Source organism: Physeter macrocephalus, chromosome 20, assembly GCF_002837175.3.
Source record: "Physeter macrocephalus isolate SW-GA chromosome 20, ASM283717v5, whole genome shotgun sequence".
Lineage (NCBI taxonomy): Eukaryota > Metazoa > Chordata > Mammalia > Artiodactyla > Physeteridae > Physeter > Physeter macrocephalus.
This window is the reverse complement of record NC_041233.1, coordinates 98,498,041-98,518,377: the sequence shown is the minus strand read 5'-3', so window position 1 is coordinate 98,518,377 and position 20,337 is coordinate 98,498,041. Positions and strand designations below refer to the sequence as shown.

At 42.4% G+C, this 20,337-nt stretch overlaps 1 protein-coding gene across 5 annotated transcripts in view; it reads right to left on the bottom strand.

The window, feature by feature from the left end:
- The window catches only part of MFHAS1 (multifunctional ROCO family signaling regulator 1), a 122,545-nt gene that overhangs the window by 10,473 nt on the left and 91,735 nt on the right, over positions 1-20,337 (bottom strand). For 2 of the 5 annotated variants that reach the window (XR_003677515.2, XM_028481275.2), the window contains exons 2-3: positions 10,638-10,709; positions 9,262-9,388 (exon numbers count right to left, since the gene is read on the bottom strand). Coding sequence is in view for 3 of the 5 variants with exons in the window: in XM_028481275.2 (XP_028337076.1) it covers positions 9,262-9,388; positions 10,638-10,709 (199 nt within the window). In the remaining 2 variants the exon portion in view is untranslated. Of the gene's footprint in view, positions 1-9,257; positions 9,389-10,637; positions 10,710-20,337 lie in introns of those variants that run through there. The other 3 variants (XM_024131405.3, XM_024131406.3, XR_003677516.2) reach the window with 3 other exon arrangements.

The following is a 20,337-nucleotide window of genomic DNA, read 5'->3' as shown; positions in this document are numbered from 1 at the left end:
TGAGCTCCAGTAGTTTTCTGGTAGCATCTTTAGGATTTTCTATGTAGTATCATGGTATATCGATCATGGTATATGATCCTTTTAATGCATTGTTGGATTCAGTTTGCTAGTGTTTTGTTGAGGATTTTTGCATCTATGTTCATCAGTGATATTGGCCTGTAATTTTCTCTTTTTTTGTGGTATCTTTATCTGGCTTTGGTATCAGGGTGATAATGGCCTCATAGAATGAGTTTGGGAGTGTTCCTTCCTCTGCAAGTTTTTGGAAGAGTTTTGGAAGGATAAGTGTTAACTCTTCTCTAAATGTTTGATAGAATTCATCTGTGAGGCCATCAGGTCCTGGACTGTTTGTTGGGAGTTTTTCAATCACAGTTTCAATTTCAGTACTTGTGATTGCTCTGTTCATATTTTCCATTTCTTCCTGGTTCAGTCTTGGGAGATTGTATCTAAGAATTTGTCCATTTCTTCCAGGTTGTCCATTTTACTGGCATATAGTTGCCTGTAGTAGTCTCTTATGATCCTTTGTATTTCTGTGGTGTCAGTTGTAACGTCTCCTTTTTCATTTCTAATTTTATTGATTTGAGTTCCTCTCCCCTGTTTTCTTATCAGTTTTGTTTAGGTTTATCAATTTTATCTTTTCAAAGAACCAGCTTTTAGTTTCACTGGTTTTGTTTTTTTTTTACACTTTTTAATAATTGTGGCTCACGGGCCCAGTTGCTCCGCGGCATGTGGGATCTTCCCAGACCAGGGCTCGAACCTGTGTCCCCTGCATTGGCAGGCAGGTTCTCAACCACTGCGCCACCAGGGAAGCCCCTCAATTGTTTTCTTCATCTCCATTTCATTTATTTCTGCTCTGATTTTTATGATTTCTTTCCTTCTGCTAACTTTGGGTTTTGTTTGTTCTTTCTCTGGCTGCCTTAGGTGTAAGGTTAGGTTGTTTGAGATTTTTCTTGTTTTCTGAGATTGTAAGATTGTAGGATTCTGAGATTGAGTAAGATTGTATTGCAATAAACTTCCCTCTTAGAACTGCTTTTGCTGTGTCCCATAGGTTTTGCATTGTCTTGCTTTTGTTGTCATTTGTCTCTAGGTATTTTTTTGATTTTGTCTTTGATTTCTTCAGTGATCCATTGGTTGTTTGGTATCATATTGTTTAGCCTCCACGTATTTGTGTTTTTTACAGGTTTTTCCTTGTAGTTGATTTCTAACCTCATTGTGTTTGGAAAAGATGCTTGATATGATTTCAGTTTTCTTAAATTTACAGAGGCTTGATTTGTGGCCCAGCATATGATCAATCCTCAAGAATGTTCCATGTGCACTGGAAAAGAATGTGTATTCTGCTGCATTTGGATGGATATAAATATCAGTAAGTCTCTCTGGTCTAATGTGTCATTTAAGGCCTGTGTTTCCTTACTGATTTTCTGTCTGGATGATCTGTCCATTGATGAAAGTGGTGTGTTAAAATCTGCCACTATTATTGTGTTACTGTTGATTTCTCCTTTTATGGCTGTTAGTATTTGCCTTATATATTGAGGTGCTCCTATGTTGCATGCGTTTATATTTACAATTGTTATATCTTCTTCTTGGATTGATCCCTTCATCATTATGTGGTGTCCTTCTTTGTCTCTTGGAACAGTTTTTATTTTAAAGTCTATTTTTTCTGATATGAGCATTGCTACTCCAGCTTTCTTTTGATTTCCATTTGCCTTTTTCATTCCCCTCACTTTCAGTCTGTATGTGTCCCTAGATCTGAAGTGGGTTGCTTGTAGACAGCATATATACAGGTCTTGCTTTTGTATCCATTCAGCCAGTCCATGTCTTTTGGTTGGAGCATTTAGTCTGTTTACGTTTAAGGCAATTATTGATATGTAGGTTGTTACGGCCATTTTATTAATTGTTTTGGGTTTGTTTTTGTAGGTCTTTTTTCTTCCTTTCCTCTTTTGTTCTCTTGTGATATGATGACTAACTTTACTGTTGTGTTTGGATTCCTTATTCTTTTTTGTGTGTGCATCTATTGTAGATTTTTGGTTTGTGGTTACTATGAGGTTTTAATACAGCAATCTATATAAAAACAGGATTGTTTTAAGTTGCTGGTCTTTTAATTTCAAATGCATTTCCAATATCCTGCATTTGTGTTCTCTTCTTTTCACGACTGCTGGTTTTCATATCATTTTGTGTGTGGATGATTTGCTACCTTTACTGTAATGTTTGCCTTTACCAGTGAGCTTTTCCATTTGTAATTTTCTTGTTTCTAGTTGTGGCCTTTTCTTTTCCACTTAGAGAAGTTCCTTTAGCATTTGTTGCAAAGCTGATCTGGTGGTGCTGAAGTCTCTTAGCTTTTGCTTCTCTGTAAAGCCTCTGATTTCTACGTCAAATCTCAATGAGAGCCTTGCTGGGTAGAGTATTCCTGGTTGTAGGTTCTTCCCTTTCATCACTTTAAATATATCATGCCATTCCCTTCTGGCCTGCAGTTTCTGCTGAGAAATCAGCTGATTACCTATGGGAATTCCCTTCTATGTTTTGTTGCTTTTCCCTTGTTGCTTTTAATGTTTTCTCTTTGTCTTTAATTTTTGTCAATTTGATTACTATGTGTCTTTGTGTGTTCCTCCTTGGGTTTATGCTGCCTAGGACACTCTGTGTCTTAGCTTTTGCTTCTCTGTAAAGCCTCTGATTTCTACGTCAAATCTCAATGAGAGCCTTGCTGGAGAGAGTATTCCTGGTTGTAGGTTCTTCCCTTTCATCACTTTAAATATATCATGCCATTCCCTTCTGGCCTGCAGTTTCTGCTGAGAAATCAGCTGATTACCTATGGGAATTCCCTTATATGTTTTTGTTGCTTTTCCCTTGTTGCTTTCAATGTTTTCTCTTTGTCTTTAATTTTTGTCAATTTGATTACTATCTGTCTTTGTGTGTTCCTCCTTGGGTTTATGCTGCCTAGGACACTCTGTGCTTCCTGGACTTGGGTGACTGTTTCCTTTCCCATGTTAGGGAAGTTTTCAGCTACTATCTCTTTAGATATTTTTTCAGGTCCGTTCTCTCTCTCTTCTCCTTCTGGGACCCCTATAATGTGAGTGTTGGTGTGTTTAATGTTGTCCCAGAGTTCTCTTAGACTGTCCTTATTTCTTTTCACTCTTTTTTCTTTATTCTTGTCCACAGCAGTGATTTCCACCATTCTGTCTTCCAGCTCACTTATCCGTTCTTCTGCCTCATTTATTCTATTGATTCCTTCTAGTGTATTTTTCATTTCAGTTATTGTATTGTTCATCTATGTTTGTTTGTTATTTAGATCTTCTAGCTCTTTGTTAAACATTTCTTGTATCTTCTCGATCTATGCTTCCGTTCTTTTTCCAAGATCTTGGATCATCTTTACTGTCATTACTCTGAATTCTTTTTCAGTTAGATTGCCTATCTCCAATTCACTTAGTTGTTCTTTTGAGGTTTTATCTTGTTCCTTCGTCTGGGACGTATTCCTCTGCTGGCTCATTTTGTCTAACTTTTTGTGATTGTGGTTTCCATTCCATTGGCTGCACAGTTGTAGTTCTTCTTGGCTTCTGCTGTCTGGCTCCTGGTGGATGAGATTGATCTAAGGGGCATGTGCAGGCTTCCTGGTGGGAGGGACTAGTTTCTGCCCACTTGTGGGTGGAGCTGGGTCTTGTCCCTCTGGTGGGCAGGGCCCTGTCAAGGGGTGTGTTTAGTGGGCACCTGTGGGCTCAGGAAGACTTGAGGCAGCCTGTCTGCTGATGGATGGGGCTGTGTTCCCACCCTGATGCTTGTCTGACCTGAGGCCTCCCAGCACTGCAGCCTACAGGCTGGTGGCTGGGGCCAGGTCTTGGTGAGAAAAGGGCAGCAGTGACCTCACAAGAGTACTCCCCAGAACTACCGCCACCAGTGTCTTTGTCCCCACAGTGAGCCAAAGTCGTCCCCCCACCAGTAGGAGACCCTCCAATACCAGAGATAGGTTTGGCCCAGGCTCTTGTGAGGTCACTGCTTTTTCCGCTGGGTCCTAGTGCACATGAGACCTGTGTGCACTCTCCAGGACTGGAGTCTCTGTGTCCCCCAGTCCTGTGGAATTCCTGTGATCAAATCCCGCTGGCCTTCAAAGCCAGATGCTCTGGGGGCGGCTCCTCCTGAAACCAGACCCCCAGGCTGGGGAGCCTGATGTGGGCTTCAGAACTTTCACTCCTGTGGGAGAACCTCTATGATATAGTTATTTCCCAGTTTGTGGTTTGCCCACCTGGCAGGTATGGGATTTGATTTTATCGTGATTGTACCGCTCCTACTGTGCTGTTGTGGTTTCTTCTTTGTCTTTGGATGTAGGACATCTGTTTTGGTAGGTTCCATCATTTTTTGATTGATAGTTGTTCAGTAAGTTAGTTGTGATTTTGTTGTTTTCATGAGAGGCGGTGAGCTCACGTCCTTCTACTCTGCCATCTTGTCCCCACACACTGTATGTATCTCCAGTATTTCTTAAGGTAAAACATTTTCATAGCTAACCTGCTGAATGCTGTCTTTTAAATGAAAATCAGTAGACAAATTGAGTCAAGTGGCAGTTTTTCAGAATATATATTTTAATTGGTAAAGGAGGAAAATCTCTTTGGAAATGAGAAAGAAATATTCCATAAGTTATCTAAAAATGAAAGGCAAACAGCAAGCTGCAATTTGCCCAAAGAAGTTCACACTTCCTTTCTGAACTGGAATTTTAAAGTGTCTCAACCTGTAAAGCAACAGGATGGAGATAGGAATTCACAAATACTTTTTTTTTTTAATTAAAAAAAATCCTTCTGTTGTACTTTTGCCTTGCTTTTCCCACTGAAAATATACTTTTGCCCTTTATGATCCCTAAAGTCCAAGGCTCAGTATCCCTGTCTATATTAAAGGTCAGTTAGGCTGCCGCTCAGAAGTTCTGAAGGATGAATACGTGACAGATGGATGTGTTCATTAACTACATGGTGGGAATCCTTTCACAGTGCATACGGATATCAAATTACCACAGTGTACACTTTAAATATCTTACTTATCTGTCAATTACATGCCAATAAAGCTAAAAAGGAAGATCAGTGGGTGCCAAGGGTTAAGAGGGGAGGGAGGGATAAAGAGGGGGGGAGTGCAGAGGATTTGGGGGGCAATGAAAATATTGTGTAAGATACTGTAATGGTGGATACATGTCATTCTGTATTTGTCCAAACCCATGAAATGTACAACATCAAGTGTGAACCCTAATGTAAAGCGTGGGCTTCGGGTGATAACTAGGTGTCAGTGTAGGTTCATCACCTGTGACAGATGTTCCAGTCTGGTTGGGGAGGCTGTGTGTGGCCAGGGCAGCGGGTAGATGGGGTCTTTCTGTACCTTCTGCTCGATTTTACTGTGAACCTAAAACTGCTCTGAACAACGAAGTCTGTGTTGTTAAAAATTGCTACCTATACTTTAGGTGTAGGTAGAGTTCTGAAGGAGGCTGATTTCCCTCCAAGAAACTCCATTTCCCTTCTACTGTTCAGTAAACGAGGCTGGCAGCAGGGGTGCACGTCACTTCACTGCCTTCAGACTGCACTGGGCCAAGGGTAGCAAGTGTTTGATACCAACACACCAGGGAGCAAAACCATTCCTGAAAGTGGCACAAAAAATTATTTTCTGCATGGAACTAGGTATTGTATTAGGCACAGTGACTGCAGGTGGGCATGGGCATGAAATTTCTCTTTGGAATAATGAAAATGTTCTAAAATGAGATTGTGGTGACAGCTGCACAACTCTGTAAATATATGAACCATCACTGAATGGGCAAGTTTTATGGTAGGAAAGTATACCAAAGCTTTAAAAAAAATGTTTATCAGACAGAATCCATATCCTTAAGGAGGTCAGAATTTTTCAAAGCAACCCAGCAAATCTGTTACTAGATGAATTTTCATCTCATCTCCAAGGCAAATATCCTTGAAAATCAGCCCAGGATTGCCAAAGTATGGAAATGACTCGTGTTTCTATCTGATAATCAGCCAAGGGACCAAGAAGTCACTCAGTTGATACGTTTCTCCTTGGAGAGCGAGGTGCAGGACAGACATCTCATTGAGTTCATGTAACCTCTTCCCCATGGAACGCTGGTAGAGACTTCACCATCATCCCAGGTGAATTATGAGAATAAGTCACTTTAAAAAAAAAAAAATCACTACTTGCTCTTTATTCTCTGTCTGTAAGGGAATAACACACCTTGAAATTTTAAAAAATGAGAAATAGAGAAGCTTGGAATTCCTAAGAAGATCCAACCAAATAACAGTCATCAATGGTTTTTCCTTATGAAGCTCATAGTAGCACCATTATTTTACACATGGTCAAAGGCAGGCCATTAATGACAAGTCTCATTTGAGCTATAAAGGAGAGGAGTAAACTGGTCAAAGAAGAGCTTGGGATGCCTTTTTTTTTTTTTTTTTTTTTGGTGGTATGCGGGCCTCCCTCTGCTGCGGCCTCTCCCGTTGCGGAGCACAGGCTCCGGACGCGCAGGCCCAGCGGCCATGGCTCACGGGCCCAGCCGCCCCGCGGCACGTGGGATCCTTCCAGACCGGGGCGCGAACCCGGTTCCCCTGCATCGGCAGGCGGACGCGCAACCACTGCGCCACCAGGGAAGCCCCTGGGATGCCTTTTTAAAACCACTGTAAGATCTAGATCAATGACGTAAGAGTAGGGTGATTATTCTGGTTTTCCTGGGATGGCTCTGGTTGCCGCCTATCGTCCTGGCAAAATTATTAAGAATTCTCCTGGGGCTTCCCTGGTGGCGCAGTGGTTGAGAGTCCGCCTGCCGATGGAGGGGACGCGGGTTCGTGCCCCGGTCCGGGAAGATCCGACATGCCGCGGAGCGGCTGGGCCCGTGAGCCATGGCCGCTGAGCCTGCGCGTCCGGAGCCTGTGCTCCGCAACGGGAGAGGCCATGGCGGTGAGAGGCCCGCGTACTGCAAAAAAAAAAAAAAAAAAAAAAAAAAAGAATTCTCCTGAAGATGAGACTCACTGGCCTGGGAGCCCTGGAGGGGATCTCAAAGAGCAGAATGTCTGGCACACACATGACGATCATCTGAGTGACTCGTTTTCTTAAAAGACTAGTGCCTGGCCCTGGAAATTCTGATACACACATGCCTGATGAAGAAAGTCTGATCTTGACCATCGACCTGCATTTCAGAGGAGGAGAGAGCAGTAGAAGGTCACTCTCTAGTGACTTGCCTAAGTTAACTGGGGCTGGAGTTGCAAAACCAGGGCAATAACTCCAGTCTACCAATTTCTACTGTCCACTGAGACCCTAAGTCTAACTCTCAGAAGCTCTCAGGCTCAGACCCAAGCTGTCTGGACCTAACGACCACCTCCTGGGACAGCTTTCCTCGTCGATCCCCAAATCTCCCACTTCCAATACATTGCCATCCACTTGTAAATTAGAGTTTCCACTGGGCTGTGCAGGGCCTGTTTGTTTCCATTTTGTTCTCAAGGATATTCCTTCATTTAGAATTGAGAGTTACCCTCTAAATCTGCCATCCATTGTATGAGACCTTTTATAAAAAATCCATTTCAAAATAAAACTGTTCACAGAGCTAGGTCAAAGGCAGTTCAGTCCCTAAAGGTATCCCCTCCAGCATCTAGAAGTCTCAGGTCATGTGGCTCTGATTACCCAAGGCTTTAAAGCTGCTTGTTCATTTCAGGTATGATAAACTGGAAGAGAGAGGAGCTGATAGCATTTCTGCAGGTTGGTATAAATGTCCTTCTGTGGCAGTACAACAGAAGCCCGTGAGAAGACACTGATAACTCTGGCTCAGTGCCACTGTGGTTTCTCGTGCAAATGGATATTTTAACTCCAACCTCTATCTTGCCTATTAAATGCCAGGTGGCTATGGCAAAACAATAGGTTACCGTCTCTCCTGGCTCAGGAAAATCTACACCCATGCAAAGCCTATTGAACAATTGTTTCCCTCCATTCCAGACCCTGTTTCTTATAATATCCCTTTATCCTTACCCTGTGTGTAAGAAAGGCACCAGTGTATACCTATTCAGAGAATGGTAACATTTCTGATGCTTGGTAGGCTCAGGACAGGGGAATGTTCTGGTTCATATTTAGTTACTGGGTAATCCTAAGAAGCATTTCAAGGTTCCACAATGTCATAGGGTCATATATTAGTGATAAGTTAACCTTAAAAAGCATTCTGAATAGAAGAGCACGAGAGAAGAATTTCCCTTGGGTGTTCAGTGACATTTTCCAGCAAAGATGGATTAGGGATGTTCTGTCTAATGAGTCACCCAGTTTGGAGAAAAGGGACAGCTGCTAACGAATGAGAAATCCCCAGCAGACCCTTGCTCTGCAGACAGCACACCACGGGCAGGAAAGCTGATACTCGTAGGGTCGGAGACACAAGTTCCTATCACACAAGCTCTCAGGAATGCAGCCTGACAGCAAGTTTCTCAAGAGGCCGTAACAGGTCACCATTCTCAAATACGAACTTTCCAACATCCCTATACAAAGCTTAGATATGGAAAAAATATTTTATGTGGTCAACTAGGAAGAAAAATGGAAGTCTCCTTCATGAATACTTTGTTGATATCACCCAGAAGACCACGGACTACTGCTTTTCAAGATCTGCAGTAGAAAGGCATTTCATCTCAGTCTAAGATGAGTTTAACCTAAGTTTATCATCTGAGTTTAATGCTAATCTAACCTTGTATCCAAAAGTTAGTTCACACGGGTACATCCTGTGTCTTTAAGTCCATTTTGGGGAAGGTGGGAAAAAAACCATACAGCTTCTGATTGTCGAGGACTGATAGAGAATCAGAGACCCACAAGAAAAAAAGATCTACTACAGATTTTCTGCCAGCTTTTCTTATTTAATGAGCCCTCGCTGTTTTCTGAAGTGAGGGCCCACTTCATACTACAATGACAGAATTATGACTCTCCATCAAAAAAAAAACCACATTGCTCTTTTTGGTTGCACATACCTGCAAATATACTAAAAAACAATGAATCATACACTTTAAACAAGTGAACTGTATAATATGTGAACAATATCTAAAAAAAAAAAGCTGTTTTAAAATGTTCTTTTATCAGCAAAAGTAAAAAAAAAAAAAAAAAAAAAAATCACAAATAACAAAAAATGAAAGTTCCTAGTTTGTTGTATAAGACATAGTTTTGCTGTTGCCCAGATAACTAGGTCTGCCCTGGGGGAGCTTTTCCAGGTTTGATGGAAAGGTACTTTAACCTGGATTTTTGTTCTCAGGAGTGAGGGACAGGGGCTGCGGGTTCAGAACTCACTTGGAACATGGGCTGATCACAGTCGGTGTGGGTGGGTAAACCAAGGCAACATTCACTCGCTCGCTGCCATTCTTGGGGCAAATGATCTCTGCCACGCCTTCTGGTCTGGGCTGACTCAGCAACTCCCCTGCAGGAGAGAGAAACATGCATTAGTGAGATTTGCCTTCAAAAATGAGGCCGCCTTAGAGAGGGGGTAGAGGAAGCAGGGAGCAGGGCAGGTAGTGAGGACGACGGGAAGGGTCTGCAGACAGTGGAATCAAAGAACAAATGTGCAACCAGAGCAGAACTGGCTCTGCTCTCACTGGCTCATCTGCATCACTGTGGAGAACATTCTAATGGTGATGGCAGGAAGGCTACTGTTCCAGACAAAGACAGCATCTGCCGCTCTTTTCCTCACCTTCCTTTCCCCAGAAGGGCTCCAGAGATCTTTATCGAGACCTCGCAGCAAACTGAGCCAGGATCCCTTGAGCCCGGAGAAGCAGGGCTGCCAAGGAGGTGTTCATAATTAGGATGGGGGCAGATGGAATTCGCAGCAGCCTTGCAACAAAGCCCCGTATTAATGATCTGGAAATGCAGCTGACTAAAGGTGTGTTATCAAGGTAAACAGACCGGCCTCAGGCCGGCAGGAGGATTTCCTGGGTAGGTATGTGTGCAGATTTGTAAAGGGCCAACACAGTGCTCTGAGTAATGGGAGCTAGTAAAAACAGATAAGTCACCCCAGAGGAAACCTGCGTACTCTGCCTGCCCCGGATACCATCTCTCCAACCAGATCATCAAATCCCTCAGAGCAGTGATGCCTTCCGTTTCTGGTGTCCCCCCACTGTCCGCTTACCCAGTAGCACCCGCTGCCCTTTCTCTGTTTTCAGGGCCAGCGCAATGCTCTTGCCCAGAGAATTCAAAAAATAGCTTTTGGCGGACAATGGTGCATGATTGCCTAAATTCCCCTACTTATACCTAGAAAGTAAATAAACGAAACCAAGGACACAAAACATCCGCCAACTGGGGAAAGATGCTACTGGAAATAAAACATCAGCTATGACAGCCATCACTTGTATTACTGATTTGAAATTCTGGGGACCCCAAAGTATATGCCATCATGTGAGGATACAAAAAATCCTTTGACTGAAAACGCCGTGTATCTAAACGTCTCACCTTCAGCGAATTCACACTGACAGAGCATGCCCATGTGCCAGCACTGAACGCACAGCTTTAAATGTACATCTCATTTCATCTTTACAATGTTACTACAAGGTTTATCCTCATTTTGCAAATGAGGAAGCTAATGTTCAGGGAGGTTACGTGATGTACCCAGAGTCAAGGCTAGCAAGGGGCAGTCTCGGGCTGTGACCTTGGGAACCCATCTCTGGGGCCCTTACCTTTTGCTGCCACCCTCTGATACCTGTACCCCCAAAGTGGGGACTGCTTCTTTACTCCAGAACACATGTCTCCTAGAAAAGTAATCCAAAAATGCTATCATTCAGTAATGAACTATAACCATTGGCATCTTTGTACTTTTATGAAAGACAGCTGTTTCCTGGTTTGAACAATTTTATATGGCTTTGCACAATACGAACCAAATGTAATTTGAGTTCCTTATCCAAACTCATGTGAACAGCGAATGACTGCAGAAGCTAATTTAGCGTCATTAGCTTGTATCATGGATACGAGCATCAGAATTCTGCTCCGACACCAGCTAGGAAAAGATCTCAAAATATAAAAAGGCAAATTAAAACCGTAAACATTAAATGCTCTCCAAGTCATAAAATGAACCAAAGTAAGAGCATGTTGCACCAGACTGAGACTTGGAAGTCATCCAGTCCAAATACCACTTTACAAGTCAACAAGTCAGAAGGTCTCTGAGTTTAACAGATTTGCTCTGAGTCCCACAGAGAGCTTTAAACCCACCACCTACCATGGGGCTAGAACTGCACCAAGAGAATGCTCTGAACCACCCAGGCCTGTTAACACCCCCGGTCCCGGACCGCCCTCCCCTGCTTCCTCACCTGATACTTTCAGTTTCTACTTTCTGTCCCAAGATTACCCACAAGGCCTGAACCCAGACTGGGAATCTCCAGCTTCCCCCAAGAACCCTCTCTTGCTGGGAGTTTCACACAGGCCTCTGCTCCTCCTTCCTGCAAGTGCCTGGGGGCCCAGGATAACAAATGTAGATGTCAGGCCCTGACCCCAGGCTGCGTTCCTGCACCGCCGGCTTCCTTGCTGGGAATAGTGTAGGTTTTGCCAGAGAACCGGAAATAATTCGCCGTTGACTATTAAGCATTGGCTGTCAATTTCTATTGATAGCCAGATCAGAATGCCCAGAATCACACAGGTCCAGGGAACTGGTTTTGTGTGGGTCCTACCCCTAGCAGCACTGCCAGCCACTGAAACAGCAGGAAAGTCGAAGGCACTGAGAAATTTCATGCATACGAAAAATTCACTTGGTGCTGTGCAGATGAGCAAGAAACAGAACAGTTCACAAGCTCCAGGACATGCATGCACTCCGACAAGCTACTGCTTGGGGCCAGATTCTGAGGATTTCGGAAACGTGCCCAGTTGCTAAATTAAGAAAGTAAGAGAAACCGATTTTTCCTCTCAAAAAAAACAAAAAAAACAAAAAAACCCACTATCTTATCAGTAACACAAATAGTGGTTCCTAACGTGTTGGCTACTAAAATAGAAGCTAATTGGCTCCGATTTCCGTAACACAAACTTGATTTTCAAACTAAAGCACAGGCTATTGGTTGAGCACCTAATTAGGGAGATATTTACCGTGTGAGGAGCTGCAGGGATACAGGAGTCTAAAGCAAGGCCTGTGATGTGGAGGGCTTTGGCACTGGAGAAAGTCGAGCGCACAAAAAAAGAACTATGGTGCTGTGCAGTGGATGCCCCCTAGGAAGTTATGAGATGCTAGAGAACGAATGAGAAGGACAGACTAATACTGATTTCCAGGACTGGAAAAGACCTGGAAGTGTGGGGAATTTAGATTTATTACACATCTGTCATCACTAGCAAAAGCTAATAAAAAAGATAAATCCCAAAGTTGGTGGCAGCTGCAAAAAAAATGTTATAGTTACAGAAAATGTTACCAATAGAGGAAGGAGAAATATTCATGTGACCTGGTATATTTCCATTTTTAGGAACTCGCGTCAAGGAAGTGGGCCTTTCTTACAAAAATTATACAATGATTGCTCATAGCAACACTATTCATAAAACAGTGAAAACTTAGTAACCCTCTCAAATATTCAACAAAGGGGAAATGATTAAAAAAAAACTATGACACAACTCAGAAGACAGAATTCTCTGTAGTCATTAAAAATTATGAGACCGATATTTCTTTGTAGAAAGTAAATTTGAAAGTATGTTCTCATTAGAAACATAAACTGATAAGGAACACAACTGGATTTGGAGTGAAATGGGTCATTCAAGATTAAATGGTCCTGAGGTTATTTGTTTATTTTTAGGCTTGAGTCAATTAAAAAAAAAAAAAAAGGCCAAGTATGCTTCACACTGAAGGGAGATGCCAGCTTTAAATGCTGATGCTTTCTCCTCTGCTGGATATTCTCTATTCATGTGTGGTTTTTACACAGTCTTCCTGAAGTAGCAGAAACCTGGCTGGATGAACAGACCACTGCATCTACTGAGGCTGTATTAGGCCACTACACAGTCTCCCTGCGCCTATAAAAGGTATGAAAAGCTATTCTTACTTAATCACTCTGTCTCAAGATTTCTGGCATTAAAATGCTAGTGAACGCTTATTAGCTGTTTTTCCCCCGTGGAAGAACAGAACACCAAGTTTTATTATGATTTATTTTTAAACTACAGGAGATAAGTGAAATGAGCTCGTCTTTTTCTGCTAATCATTAGAATTCACAAATATTGGGCATATTATGCAAAATACTAAAAATGTATCACTCTGACGACCCAAACCACAATATTAAAAGCCTAAAACATGTCTTTTCAGTACAAATAAAACCCACTTCCTGATCCAGGGTAAAGATCTGAGTTATGAACATCCCTCAAAACAGCAAAAGTGATCTGGAAATTAAAACAAGCAATTATATAGATTCTATTAAATAAGGAATTATCTAGATTTCTTCAAGGCCTCTTTCAGCTTGAATATTCTGAAGCTCACTCCTGCACCCCTCAAAGTCCACTGCTGTCTTTTAAGTGTGACTCTGGATGAGATGCAATGATACACAAACGCATGTTTCCCACATCCCCTCAGGGCAAAGGCAGCATCCTCAGAAACTGATGAGCAGGAAGGCTCCCACTTTGCAAGCCCACCGAGTTATCAAAGGGAGCAAAGATGGGAGAACTCCACGGTCCTTTTTATATGAAGACGAACGCCAGAGAGCGATAAAAGGACATCTTGTCTTAAAACAAAACAAAGGCCAGAAAGTATATACAAAGGAGAGGTAAACACTGTGAATGTAAGTTAGTGCAGCCACTATGGAAAACAGTATGGAGGTTCCTCAGAAAATTAAGAATAGAACTACCATATGATCCAGCAATTCCACTCCTGGGTATGTATCTGGGAAAAAATGAAAACACTAATTTGAAAAGATACATGCACCCCAGTGTTCATAGCAGCACTATTCACAATGGCCAAGATATGGAAGAACCCAAGTGTCCATCAACAGACAAATGGATAACGAAGATGTGGTATATACATACAATGGAATATTACCATTTGCAGCAACATGGATGGACCTAGAGAATATTATGCCTAGTGAAATAAGTCAGAGAGAGAAAAACAAATACTGTATGATACCACTTATATGTGGAATCTAAAAAATAATACACATAAATGTATACAGCAGAACAGAAACGGACTCACAGAAAACAAACTAGTGGTTACCAAAGGGGAAAAGGGACAATTTAGGAGTAGGGGATTAACAGATACAAAGTACTACACATAAAATAGATAAGCAACAAGGATATGCCGTATAGCCCAGGGAATTATAGCCATTATCTCATAATAACGTATAATGGAGTATAATCTGCAAAAATGAATCACTGTTCTGTACACCTGAAACGAACATAATACTGTAAATCAAGTACACTTGAATAAAAATAAGAAAAATGCACCACTGTGCACACTTAAGAGTGTGAGAAAAGGGAGCAGAAGAGATGATCGCTCAGTACCTACTGGTTCCCACAAAACCACCATGTGCAGACCTGGCCGCCTCATGCCGTTTTAGGGGACGGTCCCCATGGCTGAGCCTCATCACAGCACAGCACCTCCCTCAGGACCAAGGTTGGGCAGCTCCCCCTTGGCTGCTGTTCCAAAGGAAAAAAAAATAGACTAGGTTGTACTTTTTGGTACTCTTGTTTTTTTAAAAAAATCCATTTTGGGACTATGAATTATGACTTTTTTTTTTTGAAGAGAAACTGATGTGCAGGAAGTAGCACAGCGAGCCTGTGTCAAGAGCACAAACAGACCTGGTCCTTCCATCTCCGAGACCAGGACTGGGCCCATCTCTGGCCGACATCATTTTCACAGAGGTAAAAATTATGCACAACTATGGAAGTGTGATCTTCCCAACTTATAAAAGTGTCTTCAAGTGCCATTTTATAATAGTCACTTGGAATAAATGGAAACAATTTTAAGTTTAAAAACCAAAGGATATAGGTCATAAAATGTCATTGAATGTGGTATTTTCCATCATATTGAAATGAAAGGTGAAGTTTAAAAGTAAATTTAAAATCAAAATGGATTAAAGGTAATTTGGCTTTGGAATTGTTTTTGGAAATTTTTCCATAACCTTTAAGTAAACAGGAGATATCAATAACTTGGAGCTAGGACAACTTTACTGGCAAAAGACATCCTGGTATAAATTAGATGTGAAACAGAAGAGGAAAATCTTAAGTCCTAGGCCTGGTTCTGCCACCGAGTTCACTCATTCATTCAAAGGTACATAACAACCACCAACTAATGTGAGACAGCACCACAGACTCTGAGAGAAGAGCAGCGAATAAGGTACACGAAGACCCCTGATTTCGTGGCACTTATAGTCTAGAAGGAAGATCAGTAAGGAACAAACTGCATAGCTTATTAAAAACTTGTTACACAGATTATTAAACAGGCTAATGAGATAGGGAGTGACTGGGTTGCCCAGGATGCCTCTCTAAGGAGGTGACGTTTATGCTGAAATCTGAACGACAAGGAGAAGCAAGCGATGGGAAGAACATTCCAGGCAGAGGAAACCGCTAATGCAAAGTCATGAAAGTAGGAAGATGCTTGGCTGCCCAGAGAAGAATCTAGATCATGGGGTGAAGGGGAAACGGGACAAGACGAAGAAGCAAGGCAGTGAGGCCCAGATCATGGACTTTGCAGGCCAGGGGAAAATGTTTGGTTTTGATTCTAAGTGGTGGGGAGCCATGTGGAAGGTTTTAAATGGAGTAATGACATCTGATCTAAGAAGATCCCTCTGGCTGCTGTGTGGGATGGCAAAATGAAGGCAAGGAAACCATAAGAAGGCTCACAGAGGAGCCCAGGTGAGAGGTGGTGGAGGCCTGGTCTGGAGAGGCACCCAGGGAGATGGAGAGACTGACGTTATGTTTCATAGATGGTCAGCAGGACTTGCCAATGAATTGGATGTGGAGGTAAGATGCAGAGACGAACCAAGGATAATTCCAAATCTTTGGTATGGGAAGACAGCAGCTGGTGGTACTACTTGCAAGACTAAGTGAGAAGATGGTTAGTGGGAAGGGGAGAAATTAGGAGTTCTGTTTTGGCCAAGTTAGATTTGACTGTTAGACAACAGGGTGATAGATATTAATTGTGGAATTACACATTCAGTTCTGGATTTGCAGGAAAAGGTTAAGGCTGGAGGTAGAGATTTGGGAGGAATCAGCAAACACATGATCTGGAAAGGCACAAAAGTGAATGACCTCACCCAGGAAATTGAGTAGATAAAGAAGAAAAAGGAAACAGAGACAGAGCCTGGGGTGCTGCAAGTTTAGAGGCTGAAAAGGAGAGAGGCCAGCCAGGAACTGCCAAGGAGGCAGAAGGAGAACAAGAAGAACGTGGCTTCACAAAGGGAACCAAACTCCTTCAAGAAAAGGGAGTGACCAGCTGTGCCTAACTCTGCTGAGTGGACAAGCAAAGTTACAATGGAGATGGGACCACTGGGTTTGGAGGTGACCGGAGGCTTTGATAGAAGCAGAAAGGTTGGGACGGGTGTGTGACTGAAGAGGGCTGAGGAAAGAATGGGAGGCAGAAGTGGGAACCACAGCTAGAGACAAATCTCCACGAAGCTGTGAATTATGTTGTACTTGCCACTTGTACTTGGAGCTGGGTATCCCACACCCGAAAACCACACTGTTTCTCTCTGAGTTTTCTCCAGCTCTAAGTCTCCGTGTCTGAATTAGTACAATGAACAGGTGGGTAGATGGAGGAGTGAGTAATTGAATGAATGAAAGATCACAAGGCCTAGAAGATAAAAAAGAGAAAGGAGGGACTTCCCTGGTAGTCCAGTGGTTAAGAATCTGCCTTCCAATGCAGGGGACATGGGTTCGAATCTTGGTCCAGGAAGATCCCACATGCCACGGAGCAACTAAGCCCATGTGCCACAGCTACTGAGCCCACGTGCCATAACTACTGAAACCCGCGTGCCTAGAGCCTGTGCTCCACAACGAGAAGCCACCACAATGAGAAGCCCGCGCACCGCAACAGAGTAGCCCCCACTCACTGCAACTAGAAAAAGCCCGTGTGCAGCAACGAAGACCCAACGCAGCCAAAAATAAATAAATAATAAAAATAAATTATTTTTAAAATGTAAAAAAAAGAGAGAAAGGAGCACAACGCAAAGGCCCTGGAGGCTAAGGTGATGAACTGCTCTTTTGAAAAGATAAACAGGGGTTTCCACGTCTTTTCCAGAGTGGGTTATGTGGTAAGAAAGCCATCTGTATGGTAGACATTTCCATTAAAAAAAACAATGGTGAAATAACATGTGCTTGCTATTGAAAACAGATTTTTATCAAAAGTCGGTCTATGCAATACTTAGCAAATTACCAATGCCATTTTTTTACAGAAACTAGAACCAAAAATTTTACAATTTTTATGGAAACACAAAAGACCCTGAATAGCCAAAGCAATCTTGAGAAAGAAAAATGGAGCTGGAAATAAACCCACACACCTATGGTCAACTAATCTATGACAAAGGAGGCAAGAATATACAATGGAGAAAAGACAGTCTCTTCAGTAAGTGGTGCTGGGAGAACAGGACAACTACATGTAAAAGAATGAAACTAGAACACTAACACCATATGCAAAAATAAACTCAAAATGGATTAAAGACCTAAATGTAAGGCCGGATACTATAAAACTCTTAGAGGAAAACATAGGCAGAACACTCTCCGACATAAATTGCAGCAAGATCATTTTTGACCCACCTCCTACAGTAATGAAAATACAAACAAAAATAAACAAATGGGACATAATGAAACTTAAAAGCTTTTGCACAGCAAAGGAAACCATAAACAAAACAAAAAGACAGTGCATAGAATGGGAAAAAACATTTGCAAATGATGTGACTGACAAGGGATTAATCTCCAAGATATAAACAGCTCATGCAGCTCAATACCAAAAAAAAAAAAAAAAGAAAAGAAAAGAAAAAAAATCAAAAAATGGGTGGATGATCTAAATAAACATTTCTCCAAAGAAGACATACACAGATGGCCAAAAAGCACATGAAAAGATGCTCAACAGCACTAATTATTAGAGAAATGCAAAACTACAATGAGGTTTCACCTCACACCAGTCAGAATGGCCATCATCAAGATGTCTACAAACAATAAAAGCTGGACAGGGTGTGGAGAAAAGGGAACCCTCCTACACTGTTGGTGGGAATGTAAATTGGTACAACCATTATGGAGAACAGTATGAAGGTTCCTTAAAAGACTTAATTCGAAAAGATACATGCACCCCAATGTTCACTGCAGCACTATTTACAACAGCCAAGACATGAAAGCAACCTAAATGTCCATTGACAGAGGAGTGGATAAGAAGATATGGTACATATATACAATGGAATATCACTCAGCCACAACAAAGAATGATGACATTTGCAGCAACATGGATGGACCTAGAGACTGTCATACTGAGGGAAGCAAGTCAGACAGAGAAAGACACATATCATATGATCATTTATATGTGTAATCTAAAAAAATGGTACAGAACAGAAATAGAGCCACAGATGTAGAAAACAAACTTACGGTTACCAGGTGGAAGGGGCAGGGGAGGGATAAACTGGGAGACTGGGATTGTCGTATACACACTATTATATATAAAATAGATAACTAACAAGGACCTACTGTATAGCACAGGGAGCTCTACTCAATACTTTGTAATGACCCTTATGGGAAAAGAATCTAAAAAAGTGGGTATATGTATTACTGATTCACTTTGCTGTACACCTGAAACTAACACAACATTGTAAATCAACTATACTCCAATAAAAATTTAAAAAACAAAAAATTAGTGTAAAGCACTTTAATCACAACAATCAATGTATATGAAACTGCTGGTCATAGAGAAACAATACAGAGTAGTTTGGTTCTGGAATCGGATAGCCTTAGTTGCAATCCTGGCTAAGATTTACTGGCTGTGTGGATCAGTCAGGGTCTACTCAGGACACAGAACCACAGAGTAAGCTTTAATATAAATAATTATTAATGTATTACAGTGAATTTACTACCAAGAGGAAAGAAGACTCTAAAGGGCAACTCCAAGCCTGAGGGAGAAGTGCCCAGGAAGAAGATCTTGGGCATGGGAGAGCCCTGGGCAAAGCTGAGATTCAGACCTCGTTGGTTGGATGGGGTATGGTACAGCCTCTGAGTGGGGGAAAAGCCTGCTGGGCTGGCGAGGCCAGACTAGTCCACAGTCAGCTGGCTAAAGCCAGCAGGGAACTGTACCCTGGGTGCTGACAAAATTCCCCAGGAAGCTGTCTTTGGGGGGAAGGTGGGGATCATGCTGTTGAACTGAGGCTAGATGGGCACCAACTAGAGCTCCTGAAAAGCTACCCCTCCGGTTGCTGCTGAATCAGTGAGGAAGCCAGCGAGGCCACCATCGAAACTCTCTGGGGATGCACCCTGGGGGATACTGCTGAACTCGCCAGGAAATTGGCTGGGGTACCCCTAGATTCTCAGGCATCTTCTTGCTGGGCCACAGGGAAGTCAGCTGGGGTGCCCACAGATACCATCCAGCACTTGGGCCTCACCCTATACTCTTAGGGAGCTCTGGGACTCTTGAGAGGGGTCCCCCAAACTGCAGGGATGCTGTGTTCTCCCTGTGAGCAGTTTGCTTTTGGCTTAATTTGTTCCTCTTGGAAAGAAGTCAAATTGATAGGGCCTCTTAATAATCGGATACATGCTAAGTTATGAAGTGCAAAGGTAGCTGCAAAAACTTACACCATCAGACATTGTGACTGTCTTCCAGAACTGTGTTTTCACTTTCACCATATAGCCCTGCAGTTCTTCAAAGTGTAGGAATCCACTGAGTTCCAGGCAATTTAACAGTGTAAAGGCATTTGTCTCCCAGATTTGTTGAATTCTCAAGTCCAGTTTTGATTCTAAATGCTGGGACTTTGTTTTTTAAAAAAAAAATCACTCAGAAATGCCCTTCTGTGCCTTGAAGCTTTGGGGACAATTTGTAAAGCCTTATCATTAAGAGAGGACAACCTATAAGCAAAACAGAAGCAGGCCAGTTGGGGTTCTTAGAGAAGACGTTGAACTAAGGGTATAACTAAGTACCTGTCTTCAGTGAGTCTTCATGGCTTGCCATTAGGCTGCACTGAACAAACGAAATTTCAACACTTCAGAGTCTTCCCAACATCCTCCAAGGTGGTGACAGTGGTGACTCACAGGCAGAAGAAAAGACAAAGGCCACACTCTTGATTTCTTCTCTGACTCATTCCATGAGGCTAACCTGTGAAGCGCTCAGACTTTCCTGATGAGTAATTCAGTGGAAGCCAAGCCTCCCCGCAAGCCGGGCACAAATGATGGACACTTTGAAATTATTCCTTGTATGGCAGGTGCCCCATCTGGAGCAGACAAGCCTAGCTTTTCCTTGTT